The sequence below is a fragment of the Mesitornis unicolor genome, unplaced genomic scaffold (genome assembly GCF_000695765.1).
Source record: "Mesitornis unicolor isolate BGI_N332 unplaced genomic scaffold, ASM69576v1 scaffold37001, whole genome shotgun sequence".
Classification (NCBI taxonomy): domain Eukaryota; kingdom Metazoa; phylum Chordata; class Aves; order Mesitornithiformes; family Mesitornithidae; genus Mesitornis; species Mesitornis unicolor.
Genome location: NW_010165074.1, coordinates 10114 through 24969, shown reverse-complemented (window position 1 = coordinate 24969; position 14856 = coordinate 10114). Strand labels below are relative to the sequence as shown.

Sequence of the window (14856 nt, the reverse complement as noted above, 5' to 3'; positions counted from 1 at the left end):
CTGAACCCAAGGAATAAGGAAACACTGGTTTGAAAGTCCTGAAACTAAGGTTTGGACACTTAAAAGAAACAACTGAAAATTCTTCTTCCTGCCGTCAGAAAGAAATGCCAAGTGCAGGATGGCAGCATCCCCCCCATCCCAGCAGGGCTGAGCCCTCGCAGGGTGGGCAGCCTCTTGGCTCCCCCAGAGCAGCATCAGCATCTGCAGCTGCTCTCGACACTGGATGCCAGCTCAGCCTCCTCTGGCAGGGAGAGCAGAGTCACCCCCAGTACTTAAATTAGGCCACCAAAACCATTAAACTGCTAAACACCACAACATTGAAATGATACTTCAATATAGTAATTTGAAAAATAAAGAAAGTGCTTGTTTCCCTCACCTTTCGGTTTCTGGGATTTTACCTTCTACTAGATAAATTTTCAAGCTTTTTCTCAGTCTGTGTAACACCTTGGTTTTTAAAATGCTCACAGCTCCAGGAGTTGGAGCTTTAATTAGTGCAAATACCATGGGACTTGCTGTAATAGGATGCAGCTGGGAGGCACAGCTGGCCCTGGGAGCAATTGCTGACGGCTGCATTTTCTCCTCACCTAGGTGCTTACAGACTGCCCAGCCACCCCCAGGGCAAGGGTCTCCACTAACTGGGTGGGCAGCACTTGTGGCAAAGGCAGCATTTTGCCAGTGGTGCCCTGTGTGCTGTGCCCTGCTTATTCCCAGTCGGAGCTCCCTGGCCCTCACAGAGCCAGTTTTGGCTTGGCCAAATTCCGTCTGAGAGCAAATCTCTGCCAGGCAGGTTTCTCTCCCTGAGACCGCACAACCCAGGAGAGATGTTTCATCTGCCTTGAGGCGGCCCCAAGCAAAGCTCAGCCTCCAGCCAGCCCTGCCTCATGGCCCAGCCACAGGGGCTCACTTCTCTTCACATCCTGCCCCAGTCCAGGCCTTCTGCCCAGCAGCTGCACCCCTGGTGAAATGAGTTTGACTAGTCTTAGCCCACATTTTAGCTGTTTATGTCCAAAGCACAAAAATCAGCTCTGAGAAGATGCTCCCACAGCTCTGACACAGGGTGGCAAGACCGGTCCCGTTGCCCTGGGGTGGTCAGAGTGGCTGTGGTGGGCAATGTGATCATAAATGAGATGTCCCACAGGGCTAGAAGGGACAGCTGGATGCACTTCTAAGTAGCTCCAGTAGCTCTTGGCCTGAGATAAGCCCTCACTGGCCCAACCGCTGACCCTCCCAAACCAAAGACCCACTCCTGTGGACATTGAAACTGCAAAAGCAAAAAATTAAGGGGAACGGGAAGGTTTAGTCAGAGGCCTTTCTCCTGGGATGAGGGTGGTGTGCTGCAAACAGGAGGTGGGAAGAAAGGGCAGGTCACTGTGATGACTGAGGAGCAGATGAAGGTAGGAACTGGTCCCAATTCAAACCTTCTGGGGAGACTGAGGCAGAGACAACACTTAATCCCTGGAGTATGCTGCATGCCCTCCAAAAAGCATGTGTGGGCAGCCCAATCCCAAGCCCCTCCATCCCAGTGCACCCAGGACACCCCAACCCCAGTGATGTCTCCAAGGCAGGAGGAGGTGAGGACACACCAAATACAGCCCTTCCAGTTGCCTTTGCAGGGGCTGGAGAGACAGGGCAGTGCTGATGGAGATTGAATCTGGTGATTACTTTAAGGGATTTGCTGTCTCTTTCTTTATCCCTCTCTCTCTCTCTTTTTTCTTTCTTCTTTTTTTTTTTTTTTGTTTTCCCCTTTTCCCTCCCTCTTATCCCTTTCGTGGTGCATTTGTCTTCGAGGAACCTGGGGTGTTCTTTTCATCAGTTCAATCTCTCTCTGGCACTTGAGTTCTGATTGGCTGAAGGACTTAGGGAAAAAAAAATCTTTAATTAAGTAGATAATCTCTTCTTAGGAAGTTCTGCGGCTCCATTTCACCAACCCCCTTTAGCTCTTACTTTAGGATTGGTTACCCTTTGCAGAAGTTGGGATTCAGGGGGCATACACCTCTTCATCACACCAGGAGCGCCGGGTGGAAAATAACTCCATCCCTTCCCTAATTTTGTTGTCTTTCTTTTTTCTTTTTTTTTTTTATTTTCTCTGGTGATGGTGGTACCCAAGTGTTTTTTTTAGGATCTCCTTTCTCCCTCTTTATTTGGATTTTATATTTCACATGGACCCTTATCTGGGCATCTTCTTCCTCACTCCCTTCTTCCAATCCTGCTGTGCTTGGTGAGTATTGAGAGCACCTCAGTCTGTGTAACAGACAGGTGCTCTTCCCACACACCCTAAGGAAATTCCTCTTCACCTGCCTAAATGTCTCTGCTTTTCCACTTAGCTCAGTTCTGGTCTTTAACAAGACCAGATATTTAACAAAGTCCCAACACACTCATTGCCAGAGAGGTTGGATCTGAGCAGAGAAAGTGTCCTTCTTCCCCCTCACCTCCCAGCAGTAACCCTATGGGCCGAATCCTGAGCTGGGGTAAAATAGAGTAGAGGAGGGTAGAAGATGTAGCCCCTCACTTCCAACAGGAAAGATAGCTCAATAGGAGAGCCAGGGATTTCTGCTTTTCCAAAGGCTCGCAGTCTGCTTGTCTCTTGTCTTAATCAAATCAAGTGGGGCTTCTCCGCGCTCCCCGGAGAGGACAGACCCCGATTAAGAGCTCAGAGCCAGCAGGGGTGAATTAGATGCACAGGACCATCACTCCGGATGAGCAGCCTGAGGCCCGGGCTCCTTGGCAGGCACAGGCTCAGAATTACATGTCTGAAATACATGTATTAGGATTTCCTGGGGAGAACCTTTCGGTATGGAGGCTGCTACGGTTTGGTTCCCAACCACCTGGGTCCCATCAGGCCAGTCCCCCTGTGCACAAACCTGCGGTCACCTCCCGTGGGCCTCTTGCTATGTGGAGTTATATTTATGTCCAGAAATGTATTATAGGGGTGAACAGAAAGAGAATATACTTGCATGAAATCTTGTGTCATTCCTTGCGGAGTATATCTATCCCATGCGCAGATGGAGTTGGACTCAAATGACCTGGCTCTGTAGGTATTTTTTCCTGTGTGACTTTTACTGAGTACCCAAACTTTATTCTCCATTTCTGTGATGCCCTGGGGAATCTGCTCGGTGGGTTACAGACTTATCTCTAACAGTAAGGAAAGTCTTTTCCCATTAAATTACTAAAACCCTCTGCCTCCCCTGTAGCAGATCTCTGTGGCTGTTACTGTGGATGGAGAAACCAAAATTACAGAAGGAGAAAAACGACTAAATGGGAGCTACTTCCTGCTAGGGCGTGAAATTTATGTTCTTTCAGGGATTTTCTCCTCCCTCCGTTAATAGAATGCCCAACAGTTTGTATATGTCTAAATATTATACAGTAGCAAACTCAAGACAAATCTCCCTTCTGGAACAAGGGGAATATGTATGTTATGCAGAGTGGCTATGCAAGAACTTGCAATGATTTTCTTTTTCTGCTCTCCCTGTATATTTCTTCTGCTTTCCACAAGTTAAACAGGTTTAGAATACATTAAAAGGCGGAGGGGGGGCGGGGATGGGAATCAACATTTTTAAGAAAAAATTCAAAGCGGACAAATTTCAGAGCACAAAGCAGAGTTAAATACAGAAGTCCCAGACAATTTCGATGGAAGTCAGATGTCTATATCCTCTGTCTGCCTTTCAGAAGTTTTTATCTAAACGAAAAGTTTCTAGATCAAGAAAACCCTGCTTCTCACTGTGTGTTGCACATAGGTCATTATTTCCTGAGAGAAAGAAAAATTGCAAACTTTATTTGAAGGAATCACATTACAGACCCTGACCCTTAACTTTTGAGGAGAAAAAAGCAAGGTTCTTAGGAATCGTGCATTAATCCCGCTTGCAATTTTTGCTGGTCGTCTTTATCTGAGCCAACAGCTTAAAATGCAACAAGATTCTTTTTTCCTGTGCTATCATCACAAGAATTGGGATTGTAGGACAGTACAGATGAACAGTAATTTTTATATATATATATATGTGGCCAGTTTCCTTCCCTGAGTGTGGCTTAGATTCTGGTGTGTTATCTAAGTTGAATGGTCAGTGTGATGAGCAAAATGTCAGGGTTGCATTTAGGAGCTAAAAAACATCTAAATTTAACAAAATAGAGAGAAATTAAGAAAAACAGAAAGTAAGGCTCCAAATGTCAGTGAGTTTCCCCCAGTCTCCTGTCCTGCGGAAAAACGTAACTATCTCTAATGTGGCAGCTTGTTTCTAAATGGGTTTTCACACTTCAGCTGTAGGATTGCTTTTAGTTTCCAGTGTCACTGGTTTTTCAATAACCTGAGAGAATTTGTACTTGAGAGCAAAACTGAGATCTGAAGTTAAATTGTATCAGTTTCCTATATTTACAATAACGACAATAGAGATCTACATAGAGCTTTATAATTTTCTAAAGAGCTGAGCCATCAGCACAGTAGCATGAGTGAGTGATAAGGTATCAAACAAATAATTTAATAAGAGATTTGATAAAGCCCTTGGGGCATATTATACTGAGGAGCAGGGCGCTGTTATTGGTTAAAGTTGTAGCTGAGCGGAAATTATCAAGAGGCTTATTAATATTTGCTATGTATAAGAAATAACGGGACGGCCGCTTGGCAGGGTTATTTGCTTTTGGGTTCAATAAAACTGTGGCAGAGAACCCACGCTATAGATACTCATTACCTTTGAAATAATTTGCTAAAATCGGATGCAATGAAAATCACTAGATTTGCTTTTTACCTGGATGCATGGGTTGCAGTGAGGGAAGCAGCAGAGCCCTGTGGGAGCTGGGAAGGAGGCTGAAGGAGTCAGTGGGATTCCTCTCTTTACCTGCTAAGGTCTCTCTCTGCTCCACCTCAGTCCATGTAACTCTGTTTTGGAGTTAGAAGGTGGGAGGGAAAGGGGTTTAGATAGCTAGAAACCCTGTAAACTTCCTCAGAGAGGAGAAATAATTTCAAGAATTTCCTTGCCAAAAGTTTTCGGTCAGTGTGGGGACACTGAAGGCATTGGAATTAGGCTGATTTACACTCATGGACGCAACTAGCTAGTTGGTTTAGGATTACATTCTGCTAGTGTGGAAAATTAGTAGCAATAAATTAATGAATAGAAATCACACTACAGAGACAACAGCGAAGAGAGATTCGTTTTCCTAGTGATTCCTATTTGCAGTACAGAGGTGACTGCAGCGGCATTGTCAGTATTGCACTACATCTGTGGAACAAGTGGCTTAATTACTCCCTGCCCTTGCTAGAGACTATATCCAGAATAGAGATGCATTTTTCTTAGCCAGATCATACCAGCGAAGACAAAGTGCACAGATTTTGCCTCTGCTATTATCTTTCCTTCCCTCTCAGCATAAATAAGCAAAACTTCAGCTAGCCTCCAGCCATACGACAGTCCCATCTCCCCTTCTCCTGAATTTCCTTGCAGCTACAAGAGTTAAACGTGAGGGGGTTAAGTCTACCAGTTTAAATGAATCCTTTGCTTGCCTAAGTCCTACAAACCCACCCGGCAGTGTGCCTGCCTGTTGACCAGAGAGCTCAGGGAAAATACCTTCTGTTTCTGCGACTTAATAAAAAAGTTTAGAATATCTTGCTGGGAAATTGCTACTGTACCATTTGCTCAGCTGCAGATGGTGAACTGGCATATCCTGAACTTGGCCTTTTTGTGAACTTTGAGGTTTATCCCGGGAGGAACAGTTCCTATGCTTCAGTGCAGTTATGTCAGTTGACACCTGCTAACAGGCTGGTTTGCTGTAAACCCTGAACTTGTGGATTACTGTCCTCCTCCTAAAGCGACCCTTGCCACTGCTCAGATGTTCCTAATCCAAGATGAGGCCAGCAAGGGTTTGAAGCAAATCCTCCTTGCACACTGTGAATTTCGCTTTTCCTACTGAGGAGGGAAGCAATGTAGATGGGATGTATCTCTTGGTTTGGTCACAAAAGGAAGCTAAGAGGACTTGCAGTTCTCTAGATCTTGCCTGCACAGGAGCATTTTACCAGAGTTTTCTCACAGCTGCTACCAGGGGCTCAGATTCATACTGACGCCACCCTGAGTGTGGTCCCCATAGCAAAGGGCTTAAGGGCAAGGCAAAGGACAGGAGGAAAACCAGATGGAAAAATGGCTTGTTCATGCTGCTACCCAGTTGCATTACGATGGGGACCCACAATGCTTACACAGTCTGAAAAGCCCCAGGTTCATGGCCCTGTGTGATTCAGGTCACCCGATGCTCTAATCACTCGGCTACAGATGCCGTGGCTCCAAGTCCCAGGAAATATTTAATTAGCTGTACAATGCAGACGCGGCTCCCAGAGGAAAATTCCTCTGCAAAACAGCAATCGACTTCGTGCTAAAGTACCCACAAGGGCTGGAGCGCAGTGGGGTCTGAATCCCAAGCCTGTAACAAAGGGAAAGGATCTCCTGCTCTCACAGTGCCTCTCCCTCCTGCTTTGACCCAGAGGAATCTTTCCCAGCATAAGATTAATCAACAGGGACACATTTCCATGGAAAAAAAAGTTAGCCTTGCCAGAGTGAAACTTTGCAAAGTAGTTCTATCAACTGTTTTTAAACTGTGACTAAAAGCAAAGACCAGGTGTTTTGAGGTTTTGACTAAGCTATACCCTGTCTGCCCCTATGTCCATGGCAGGGCTGCGGCACAGCTACACTTTGTCCCATGGCTTGGGACAGCAGTGCCTGCTTTTGCCTGCACTCAAACCCACCCTGGGATGCCCCAGTACTCTCCACACTGAATTTGTAGCTCAACAAGACAGTGTCTTTCTCTCCCTTACTGTGGTTACCAGTGGCTCCAAAAAGCATTGCTTGAAAACACGCAAGGAGGAAAACACATACCCTAACCCACACCTTTCTCCACCACATCCAGCCAAGGCCTGCCCAGCCACTGAGATTTTCTGGTAATGGAGAGGAGCTAGAAAAGCAGCAAGCATCACTGCATGCCAAGCAGCCCAGCTGCAGAGTGGAGCATGCAGCTCTGCAGAAGGGGCAGTGTGGGTTAAGGCTAGACGAGAAGGAGAGGCATCCTCTGCTGGGAGATGACCAGCATTTAAAGTAGAACATCTCAAGAGGAAGCTGAAGAGCTTAGTTGCTCTTGGTGCATGGTCTAGCTTTTTCCCCATCACTCACTGCAAGGTCTCAGTCCACTCGTGCCACCTCTCTGGCCTCAGTGTCCTGTTCCATACAAGAAGTAGGAGTTACCAACCTATAAAACAAAGAGGAGGACCCACAAAAGTCCCAGAGCCGGAGGTTCCAGGAGTCTGCAATTTAAGATTACTGAATTAGACCCTGGCATTTGCAATAGAACAGTTTTCCATGAATAGCAGAACTAAGTGTTTCACAGAAATACTTACAAATAGGCACCTTTGGAAATGTGCATCTCTGTTTTTCATATTTCTGTTGGAAAACAAAAGAAAGTTCAATTTTGACTAGGACCCCTTCATGCATGCCCCCACTCCTCCCTGCACAGTGGGATGGGGAGGACAAGCCTGTTTGTGCTCAGTCATCACCTTAATGTGACCAAGAAGAGACTGAGGGCAGCCAGAGCTGGCACCACAGGGAAAGAAGGGACCATGGTCCAGGAGGATGCTGTCAGGACATGCTCTGTGAAGGAGCAGCAGTGTGACCTCCTCCTTCCCTCAGCGTGGTCCTGGGGGGAGCGGGGTGCTGGCACACAACCCCTCTCTTGGGGCTGCGGGAGCACTCCTGGGGCTGGGGGAAGCACTACCCAGAGTTAAGCTAAGCAGCAGCTCAGTAAGGCAAAAAGCAAAGCTGAGGGAACAGGAAAGCCCTGACAACATGGAGGATTCGTATGAAGGGCAGCTGTGCAGAAAAAAGCAAAAGGAGGGAGCAGTGAGAGGTGCAGCCTTGTACAGCCTGACTGGGGGAATGGGGCGAGGGAGTTGGAGAAGGCACTATCCTGGCTTGCAGGGAGCAACAAGGGGAGAGACCGAAGGGGCCTACAGCCAGGAGACAGGCAGGCTGCAGGGGGCAAGAGGAGACCCCTGGGATGCCTGGCATTCCCCAGACTCCTCCACCATCACCCCCTCCCTGCTGACACTGTCTCTGTCTTCCAGGTCAGTGAATAATTTCCTGATGACGGGCCCCAAGGTAAGAGAAATCCCTTTGATCTCTGTTCCTGATTCCACTAAACCCAGAAAGGGAGGGGGGGAAACTCCTCCTTCCCATTCCTCTCCATCCAGCCTTGGTCAGAGCTCCTCTCACCCCCAGCTTCCCAGCAACAAGGCCAGGAATAACCTACTACAAGCTGCACACTCTTGAGCTATACCATCCCTAAGCAAAGTTGGCCTGGGGTCCTTTTATGCTGGTTGGGAGCAGATTCTGAAGATGTGAGTATTGGCACCAGCTGGGCATCTCACCTGTCATCTGTTGTTTCCTGATGATCAGGTTAGTGCCACAATCCACATTCATCCAGCAGTAAGGGCACTTTCTATAGGCCCTGCAAAATATGCTTTCCCAAGGAGCACAGCTGGAATTGGCAGGACATTGGTCAGTGTTTTTGACCCCCTTCTTCCTTGCGCCCCTTATTCAGAGACCTTTTTTTTTTTCCATAGCCAGGACTAGCTGTAAAATTCACACAATTTTTATTCCTGGCTATTCCGCAAGAACACCCCAAGCCCATCTAGCTCTTGCTACACCTTTCAATGGAGCAATGGTGCAGCAACCCTCCTGGGGCTGTGGTGAAGGAGGGGGCAGGCTGAGGCACCTGGAGCCTGAAGCTCCCTGGCTTCTGAGAAGGCTCTGCCTCCTCTCATGCTGGAGAGTTAAAGGATTCTCCATCACAGGGAATGGCTGGCACATCTCCTAACATGGTGAACAGCCAACAGCTCCCCTTGGCCTTTTCCCCTGGAGAGGCTCAGGCTCTGACCCAGCACAGCAGAAAATACATTCCCTGCTGCTGCTGGCAAGCACTTCTCCCCAGGGGAGCCAAGCCCAAGAGACCCCCTTAGCTCTGTACATCTTGTCTCTGTAAGGTGGCATGCAAGTTATTTTCAGTTGAATGCCAGCCTCCTGGGGAGCCCGGGGTCAGGCTCTCCCTGGTGTTTTGCGCTATGCTTCTCCATCCATCCAGACCTCAAAGCAGCAGGACCCATGATATGCATTACAGGGCAGGAAAGCTATGCCTGCATCAGCCCCATGGCTGTGTGGGAAGCAGCTGGGGCTACACCAGCTTTACATTGCCTGCGATAGAAACTAGAGCTGCTCTGTGATTCTCCTTGACCCTGGGGACATCCCCAGCCCATTGCCCATGGGGCTGTCCCTGCTCGCTGGCCAACTCATCCTGACTCAGTTTTGCAAGCTAATGCCTAGTGCTGGGGGGGCTGAAGTGAGGCACACATCATCTCCCATGTTGACCCAGTGCTCTGCTCCTAGGCCTATCTCATCTACTCCAGCAGTGTGGCGGCTGGGGCGCAGAGTGGCATCGAGGAGTGCAAGTTCCAGTTCGCCTGGGACCGCTGGAACTGCCCTGAGAGGGCACTGCAGCTCTCCAGCCATGGCGGGCTGCGCAGTGGTAAGGAAAGCATTGGATACCACTACTGGGACCCTCTCACTACAGGTTAGAGCCTGTGGGGCCCTCTTCTCTTCCCAAGTGACTCTTTTTCTTCCTCATCCCCACCTGGGATGTCTCTGTCCTAGAGGGATCTTTCCAGGAGGCCCCTTCACCCATCAGCTCCCAGACACATGCTGGGATCTAGTCCCCCCACCACCACCCTCACACAACTTTCTCCCTACAAGGATGCACTACCACAACTTGCAGCGTGGGCTGCTGGACACACCATGTCCAAGTGGTGCCTCTTACCAGGGTGTCCCAGGGAGGCTGAGAACCTGCATGGGGTGCTGGGGTGGCAAGCAGTGGGATATAGTTAAATGGAGCAGGAAAGAGCTTATCAGTGGCTGTGCTCTGGCCAGGAGGGAGGAGAAAAGTCTTCCCATAGCTCCTAGATAGCGAAGCCACCTTGAGCAGAAATCCAACATCCACGACCTGTGCCACCATATGACATGGGGCTGTGGTCATTGTCACTGTGTCCCATTCCTTACCTGTTTGCAGCTGTCATGAAATGTTTCAGTGCATACCTGGTCCTCTGGACCCCTGTGTGCTGCTGGGCTGAGCTCATACCTGCCCTGTACAGGCAGGACCCAGGTATGGAGGAGAGCATCGGGTGGGTCTGGCAGCAGATGAGGGCCCAGGGCCCAGGGCAGAGGTGGACAGAGGTTTCAAAGTGGGGCCTTGAAGAGGCAATTGCAGTGCAGAGTAACACTCTGGGACTGGGAGCAGGTCCTCAAACCATTCCTGTCAAGGTTATCTGCTCAGATCCAGACCTTGCTGGTACTAAATGAAAGCCAAAGCCTCAGTGCTGTCAGCTGACGATCACCACACTGATCCTGGTGGGTAGGCATGGACACTGCCCTGAGCCCCAGACAATGTCCAGCAGAAGGTAAGGCTCAAGGGGGCTGCAAGGAATGAGCTCTTTTATCCTTGAGGAGGGCCCCTTCCCCTCTGGGGTATATTAGTGAGACGTGGGGGACATTTGGCTGTCTGTGCCGTGTGCCTACTGGTGAGCTCCCCCAAGGACAGCCAAGTCCGAAACTCATCCATGCCCTTGGAAAAGGCACAAGTCAGTCTGGATCAAATCTGGGAGCTTCTGCCTTCATGCAGTTCAAGTCAAAACTAAGCTAATCTGACATGTCCAGCCTGGTCTCCACCCCACAAAGCCCTGCCCATTGCAGATCTCCTCCTCCCCAGTCTTCTGCATGGCAGGAGTCATTTATAAAGCTGGTGTTGCCATGAAATCTTTAGCCAATCTGGTCTTCTTGTATTCCCACTTGACAGCAAACCGAGAAACCGCTTTTGTCCATGCCATCAGCTCTGCGGGCGTCATGTACACGCTGACCCGGAACTGCAGCCTGGGGGACTTTGACAACTGTGGCTGTGACGACTCCCGCAATGGACAGCTGGGTAAGGAGAGACAACCTGCTGTCCCTCGCCCACATCCCAGGCAGCTTTTCCTCTCCTCCACTGAGGCCTGCAGAAACACCTCCTCCTCCTGGTCCCAGCCCCCAGAAATAATGCCCAGAGCAAAACTTTGCCTAGCTCAAACCAAAGTAGCTCTGTGGAAGCTAATGGGGCCACCTCCAATTTACACCAGCTGAGGCCAAGCCCTTGATGTTTTCCATTATTTGCTAAATAGGTAGGAAATTAGAAGAGGGTTGCAGTTTCCCTTGTTCAAATCAATAACTCTGTTTAAGCCACTGGAGGGAATGACTGTATCATATGGGCAGAGGAGAGGACCTGATACAGTGCATCTAAATGGCAGGTCTGGTTAAAGCAGGGCTGATCAAGGACCTCACGGCTCCCAGGGTGTGCAGGACCAGGGTGGCTCCGGAGCAGAATTATCAGGAGGAAAAGCAGGGTAGCACCTCTAGACCCCACCAGCGTTTGTCAGTGTGGCAGGCACATGAGAGCACAACCAGGAGAACTGCTGTGGCAGCACACAGCCTTCACCCCATCCCCATCACAGTGGTACCCAGGCCCCACAGCTGCTAGGCACCCCTGGGTGGGGAGCCCCAGGCTACACCACTCCAGTTCTCCACTCATCTTTCACAGAAAACATTGATATTTTGGTCTTTTGTTTTGAACGGAAAGAAGTAAAATTTCAAATTACTGAAGTCTTCTAAAAGCCTTTCCCTGCCCCACTGCACTGAGCAGTTGGTACGTGTCAGGTTATAACAAACTCCTCTGGAGTACCCAATATTGAGTAATTTGCTTTATTGGCTAATAGTTTTTAAAACATCCACTGCTGCTTAGATGTCCGAGTTGTGGGATAGCCCATCTCTAGCAGAGCAAGATTTTTGGGCAATGACACACCAAATTTTATCTTCTCTGGAAAACTGAGTTAGTCATGCTACACTTCCTTTCCCCAAAACGTATCTGTTTTTCATGAAAATTTTCCATTGTGAACTTAAAAACTTGGAAGCCAACGGAAACTTTTAGGATTGTCCAAAACAGCGTGATTCATTTCTAAATGCTGCTGTGCTGAATCCAAGCTGGTGAAAGGTTTCCATTCTCCCTTTGGTGCCAGCTCTTGATTGGGGTTTCATTATCTGCTGCAAGTACCCACCTCCCATGACACACCCCTGCCTTTCCCTGGCAGAGGGGACAGCGATGCTCTGGGAAAGTTAGGGCAAGGGCCAGGTCTTTTAAGGCAAAGAGAAGCACAAGGCCATTAAACCACAACTCCCAAGATGTACCACTCAGGCATGTTGGGGTCAGAATGTTCCAGACTTCAAATCTTCATGAATATTTTTGCATTTTTCTCTATGAGAAAATGAAGCAAACCACATGATGTGTTGTTTCCAGTCAGCTGAGCTAGGTTATCAAGCTCCCACATGGGTAGGAAAAGTACCCTCCACATCTTGCTGCGCAGTTTCCCAGTTGTGTGCTGTCCTTTTTTTTCTTTATAATAATTGCAAAATCAGACCCTTCTGAGATGACCAACATCAGCCCACATTCTGGGTGTACCAAAAAGGAGGGCCTCCTCGATACACGTTGGGGTGGGTTGTTTGCTGGCAAAAGCGAATCTGTTCCCTCTGACCAGAACGCTTCCACCACTTCACTAATCCATGTTAGCAAGATGCTGTCCCTGCAAGCCAGACTGAACCAGTTCAGGGCTTGAGGGAAGGTAATTAAAGACCCAAAGCCTCATCTAAACGGCTGTTTATGCGTGATAATTAACAGCTTCTGAATCCTGTTCTGTAGAAGGCCTAGAAATCTCTGGGCTTGTCGCATGAGACATTTCCTATCCAGGCCTCAGTAGAAACAGCATGAGCCCAAGGGGAGGGAATCGGGGAATATCATGAGGCAAAAGGCTGGATTTGCCTCACAGCCTCCGTTCCCTCCCATCACTTCTGAGACCCTTTCCTGTCCCTGGATGCAGGTGAGGGGCTGGTTCCCTGACAGTGCACATCTTATCTCCTTTCCTAGGGGGACAAGGCTGGCTGTGGGGAGGCTGCAGCGACAATGTGGGCTTTGGGGAAGCCATTTCCAAGCAGTTTGTGGATGCCTTGGAGACTGGACAAGATGCCAGAGCTGCTATGAACCTGCATAACAATGAGGCTGGTAGAAAGGTGAGCCCCTCTTCCCCTCCAGACCTGACAGCACATACCAGATTGGCTCTGGCCATTCGCTCTAGAGAGCCATGGCTTGCTGTGGGTAAAAGCATGTGCTCAATAGAAACAACTACCTTGCCAAGGAGAAGGGGATGGCACCAGTGCTGATGTGATGGGTGGTGTTTTAAGGTAGCAGACCTTCCGTGATTACACTGTTAATGGCTTCCTGCTGTCTTCTTTCTCCCAGTTCAAGCAGGGGAGTACCATGGAGAAGCAAATCTGTGAGCTTTAAGCCAACCACCCCTGAGCAGGACTACTGCTCTGGGAGGGTCAATGGCAAACCCCTCTGCAAAGCTGGAGCCATGTTTCTCCATGCACTGCAGCACAGAAACGTCCCCTCTAGGGTTTTTGCTGAATCTCCAATCTCTCCTCACTTTGTAGGCTGTGAAGGGCACCATGAAGCGGACTTGCAAATGCCATGGCGTGTCGGGGAGCTGCACCACCCAAACCTGCTGGCTGCAGCTGCCCGAGTTTCGGGAGGTGGGCACTTACCTCAAGGAGAGGTACCATAAAGCCCTAAAGGTGGACTTGCTGCAGGGGGCAGGGAACAGTGCTGCCAGCCGGGGTGCCATCGCCGAGACCTTCAGCTCCATCTCCAAGAAGGAGCTGGTCCACTTAGAAGACTCTCCTGACTACTGCCTGGAGAACAAGACACTGGGGCTGCTGGGCACGGAGGGCAGGGAGTGCCTGAAGAGGGGCAAAGCGCTCAGCAAGTGGGAGAAGCGGAGCTGCCGGCGGCTGTGCGGGGACTGTGGGCTGGCAGTGGAGGAGAGGCGAGCTGAGATGGTGTCCAGCTGCAACTGCAAGTTCCACTGGTGCTGTGCTGTGCGGTGTGAGCAGTGCCGCAAAAGGGTCACCAAATACTTCTGCGTCCGCAAGGAGAAGCGGGAGCGAAGCGGGGGTAGTGGGGCCAGCCGCAAGCTCAAGAGAAAGCTCTAACTTGCCTCTGCTCCTTCATAGTACTGTCTGCCCCTCTCCTCTCCTGCCCACCCCAACTCCTGAGCAGCCCCCTGGCACCATTTCTCTTTGGCTTAGTTTTGTCTCATTCCCCATGCCCCCTCACTGGGGGTTGGGCAAGGAAAAGAGCCCTCATACAGGGCATTTCCCATCAGTGCAGTGGGTGATGACCTGGGGGAAGACCCTCAAGTGTTGACAAAACAAGGTGAGATTTGGTCCCTTCAACCCAGAGTCACTCTATCCAGTGGTTATGGTTTTATCACTGAAAACACAGGTGATTTCAGTGGCTCTTGCTCTTTTGAGTTTGTCGGTTCCCCAAGCAAGCACCTCCTTTGGGCTTTTGAGCAAGCGAGATGAACACTCAGGAAAGCACAAGGAAGCTGAGATGGCACCACTAGAGCTGGGCGACTCAGAGTAGTAATCCCTAAAACAGAAGAGGCTTCTAGTACCTTAGAAAAATAGAGGCACTCAAATAAAACTGATACGACCTTTTATTAAGCCCTACACTATAAGAGAATAGAAAAGGTTTGCAACTCATTACTGCAGTAAGCCAACCTCCAGGAGGCCCACAGTATCACTTCACATCCTTTGACAGCTTTGCTAAGCTCTCCAGTGCTTTACTTTGCATTTGAGATGGCAGCAGCACGATAGAAGTTGCTGTTCCACCTGCCCTTTAAACAGCTGTCCAAAAGAGAAGTACCAT

The 14856-nt window shown here is 49.4% G+C and overlaps 1 protein-coding gene across 1 annotated transcript; it reads left to right on the top strand.

Annotated features, from left to right (window-relative positions):
• The first annotated feature begins 2159 nt into the window (after positions 1-2159).
• On the top strand, positions 2160-14135 carry WNT8B (wingless-type MMTV integration site family, member 8B). The gene is made up of 6 exons (XM_010194518.1): positions 2160-2218; positions 8084-8117; positions 9402-9540; positions 10861-10986; positions 13012-13154; positions 13578-14135. Exons 1-6 carry the CDS (start codon positions 2160-2162, stop codon positions 14133-14135), a joined length of 1059 nt encoding a protein of 352 aa, XP_010192820.1.
• The last annotated feature ends 721 nt before the right edge of the window (positions 14136-14856 follow it).

What these genes read in the sequence shown, in the direction of transcription:
- WNT8B (XM_010194518.1), top strand. Translation starts at nt 2,160, where the DNA reads ATGGACCCTTATCTGGGCATCTTCTTCCTCACTCCCTTCTTCCAATCC. An exon ending in TTCCAATCCTGCTGTGCTTG is followed by an intron (nt 2,219 to 8,083) that starts GTGAGTATTGAG and finishes TCTGTCTTCCAG; the next exon opens with GTCAGTGAATAATTTCCTGA. An exon ending in TCCTGATGACGGGCCCCAAG is followed by an intron (nt 8,118 to 9,401) that starts GTAAGAGAAATC and finishes CTCTGCTCCTAG; the next exon opens with GCCTATCTCATCTACTCCAG.